We start from the raw sequence: 3,224 nt of genomic DNA on the forward strand, positions 1-3,224 counted from the left end.
TACAAATGTTTAATCCTTGACATTTTTGAGATTATAGAATCTGTAGATGTGGAATTTTTTGAAAGCATGAAAAGGACAAGTTCTCAGACACTACCCACTGAAAACCCATTTTCACCAAGTCTGGAACCAATGGAGACTAATAACAATGATGAACCTTCCTGCTCTACACAAAACAATGATATTTTCGTTCCTACCAAAGATATTGAACCTAGAAAAAGTAAGAGAGGAAGAATATAGAAAAAGCCTGACCCAGAATTCAAATATTATCTTGTAGAGGGTGATAAGAATGAAATTCTTAGCATTACCATGTATAATATGCATGATGAAGGTGATCCTAAAACCTATGATGAGGCAATAAGCTCCAGAGATGCTAATTTCTGGAAAGAAGCTATCAATGATGAAAAGCATTCCCGTTTGACAAATGGAACTTGGATATACTGTGATTTACCTCCTGGTGCTAAGGCAATAGGATGTAAATGGATATCCAAGAGAAAGTTGAATGTTGATGGTACCATTGATAAATTTAAGGCCAAATTGGTTGCTAAGGGTTACAAACAACAACATTGTATTGATTACTTTGATACATATGCACCTGCTGCACGAATCACATCTATTCGTTGCTTGATTGCACTAGCTTCTATGCATAAGCTAGTTGTACATAAAATGAACCGCTTTTATAAATGGTGATTTAGAAGAAGAGATATATATGGAACAACCTGAAGGTTTCATATTTCCAGGCCAAGAGAAGAAAGTGTGTAAACTAGTGAAATCTCTTTATGGCTTGAAGTAAGCTCCCATGCAATGGCATAAGAAGTTCGACAAAGTAGATTTGTCATATGTTTTGTTGTGAAAGATGATGATAATTGTATCTATAGTAAACAAGATAAATCTTAGCGCGTGATTCTCTGTTTGTATGTTGATGACATGCTTATTTTTGGGTCTGACTTGTCTATTGTGGAACAAACTAAGAAATTCCTTAGTTCAAACTTTGGCATGAAAGATCTAGGGGAGGCTGATGTGATATTAGGAATTAAAATCCTAAGAAACGGAGATGAATTGGTCTTAACCCAATCTCATTACATTGAGAAATTTCTCAAGAAATATGGTCATTTTGATGACAAACCAGCACCTAACCCTCTAGATCCTAGTGTGAAGTTAATGAAGAACACTGATAGATCTCATAAACAACTTGAGTATTCCAGTGTTGTTGGCAGTCTTATGTATGCTATGCATTGCACAAGACCGGACATAGCCCAAGCAGTGGGAGTGCTATGTCGTTTCTCAAGTAACCCTGGAATTGAACATTGGAAAGCAATTTCAAGAGTGTCGGCTTACTTGAAGGGAACCATAAATTATGATTTACACTTCCAGAGATATCCCGATGCATTAGAAGGATACAGTGATGCAAACTGGAACAATGTAGAATCCAAATCCAAATCTACTAGTGGACGGATATTTACATTGGCAGGTGCTGCTGTGTCTTGGAGTTCCAAGAAGCAGACCTGCATTTCTGATTCAACAATATTGTCAGAATTGATTGCACTTACAGATGCATGTAAGGAGGCAGAATGGCTTAGAAATTTACTAGTAGAAATCCCATTATGGATGAAGCAAACGTTATGATTAACTGTGACAATCAAGATACGATCTATAAGGTCTCAAACAAGACTTATAATGGAAAGTAAAGACATGCTAGTCTTAGACATCAAATTTTCATACAATTACTCAAAAGGGGAGTAGTTGCAGTAAACTATATTGAATCGAAAAATAACTTGGCATATCCTTTCACAAAGTGTCTACCAAAGGATGTGCATTCAATAAAGTGTAAGGAGATGGGACTCAGGTCTGTGAAAGAAGTTTGATCACCAATAACGGAAACCCAACTTATGTTATATTTTGAAAAAGATAAACTAAGTTCAATGTGGTACTAACAAGTTATTGCAGTGGTTATGGTACACTAAAACTAAAATTTCCCATTATCCTTCTAATGTAGTGATCTGCATGATCTTAGGGATGGATGAAAATCCTTAATACGTATAACTTTTATCACAAGGTGTCTCGCAGAAACACCTTCGAGACTTACCTATATGAGTATTTGGAAATCAGGCTGTTTCCTATGAGAATAAGACCGTTCTCAGAAAAGGACTCATGAATCCAGGATAAAGCACAGGGCCATTAATGTGCGAGCTACGGAATATACTACTTCCTAAAATTAATATGTGTGGAGGTTCCGGCTTTATCACAAGGGATACTTGGTTCAAGATTATATTCACCATAAGACCTAGATAAAACTTTGAATATCTTACACTAAGTGGAGGTTCAAACCCAAAAGGTACCTATCATTTATGTATTGGTTTCCACGATGATGCTTTGTCTCAACTTAGCTTGAACTATGTTGGATTGATCCCACTCGGGTACGTAGGAAGTCACTTAGGTGTTGCAGCCACTCCAGTTTTAAAACTTTTTATTCCTTATTTTGGTTTTTTGAAAAAAGGGGAGAATGTTGGATATTTTCAACAAACCCTTGAATTGTAGGGATTTAGGTTGTTCGCTGGAAATTTTCTGTTAGACTGAACAGAAATCTCGTTTAACCAATGGACACATTGAAGGAAGAGACGCGCATGTTCCCTCTGAAAAGATGCTTGTAGAGATGAAGAGTCATCTCCAAAGGGTGTGATTTCCTCTTTAAATAGGAGACTTTTTTCATTCAAAAACATATCTGAACTCTCTCTGTTTTCTTTCTTACAAGCATCATCAGAAACAAAACCAGTGTGTTCTTTGGTTGGATCAAGGTCGTACAAGCTTTGAATCTAACACTGTTGTGGGGCTTCAAGTATCCTGACGGCGATATTCGTTGACATGTTTGTACTCGTCAACAATTCAGAAAGGGTCAAATAATTGTCGAAAAGAATCTTTCATTAGAGCCTTGAACCCTATTAAAACATTCTTTTCTTTACCCTGTTTTGCTGTCAATTTTCCAACAGTTTTCGACAATTACTATTGACATGGAGGGTGAATCTTCAATGGCTGTTGCGCAATCATTGCAAGTCATGAATCAGACTTTTAATAGGTTAGAACGATTTTAAGGAGAGGGTTTTACTCGCTGGCAGGAAACTCTCAAATTCAATCTTATGTTTCTGAAACTTTGGTACATTCTGGAAGATGGGTTAGAGGCCATTCCTGCTGCTACTGACAATGACGATGAGGAATTAAAGAAAAGGTGA

At 36.7% G+C, this 3,224-nt stretch overlaps 1 protein-coding gene across 1 annotated transcript; it reads left to right on the plus strand.

The window, feature by feature from the left end:
- The first annotated feature begins 306 nt into the window (after positions 1 to 306).
- LOC113279943 (uncharacterized mitochondrial protein AtMg00820-like) lies at positions 307 to 3,224 on the plus strand. The gene is made up of 3 exons (XM_026528579.1): positions 307 to 654; positions 1,372 to 1,468; positions 3,163 to 3,224. Exons 1-3 carry the CDS (start codon positions 307 to 309, stop codon positions 3,222 to 3,224), a joined length of 507 nt encoding a protein of 168 aa, XP_026384364.1.

Source organism: Papaver somniferum, chromosome 5, assembly GCF_003573695.1.
Source record: "Papaver somniferum cultivar HN1 chromosome 5, ASM357369v1, whole genome shotgun sequence".
NCBI classification, from domain to species: domain Eukaryota; kingdom Viridiplantae; phylum Streptophyta; class Magnoliopsida; order Ranunculales; family Papaveraceae; genus Papaver; species Papaver somniferum.

Coding starts and splice junctions, on each gene's coding strand:
- LOC113279943 (XM_026528579.1), top strand. CDS start 307: ATGTATAATATGCATGATGAAGGTGATCCTAAAACCTATGATGAGGCA. Junction 655..1,371: donor CTTCTATGCATAAGCTAGTT/GTACATAAAATG, acceptor TTACACTTCCAG/AGATATCCCGATGCATTAGA. Junction 1,469..3,162: donor ACGGATATTTACATTGGCAG/GTGCTGCTGTGT, acceptor ACATTCTGGAAG/ATGGGTTAGAGGCCATTCCT.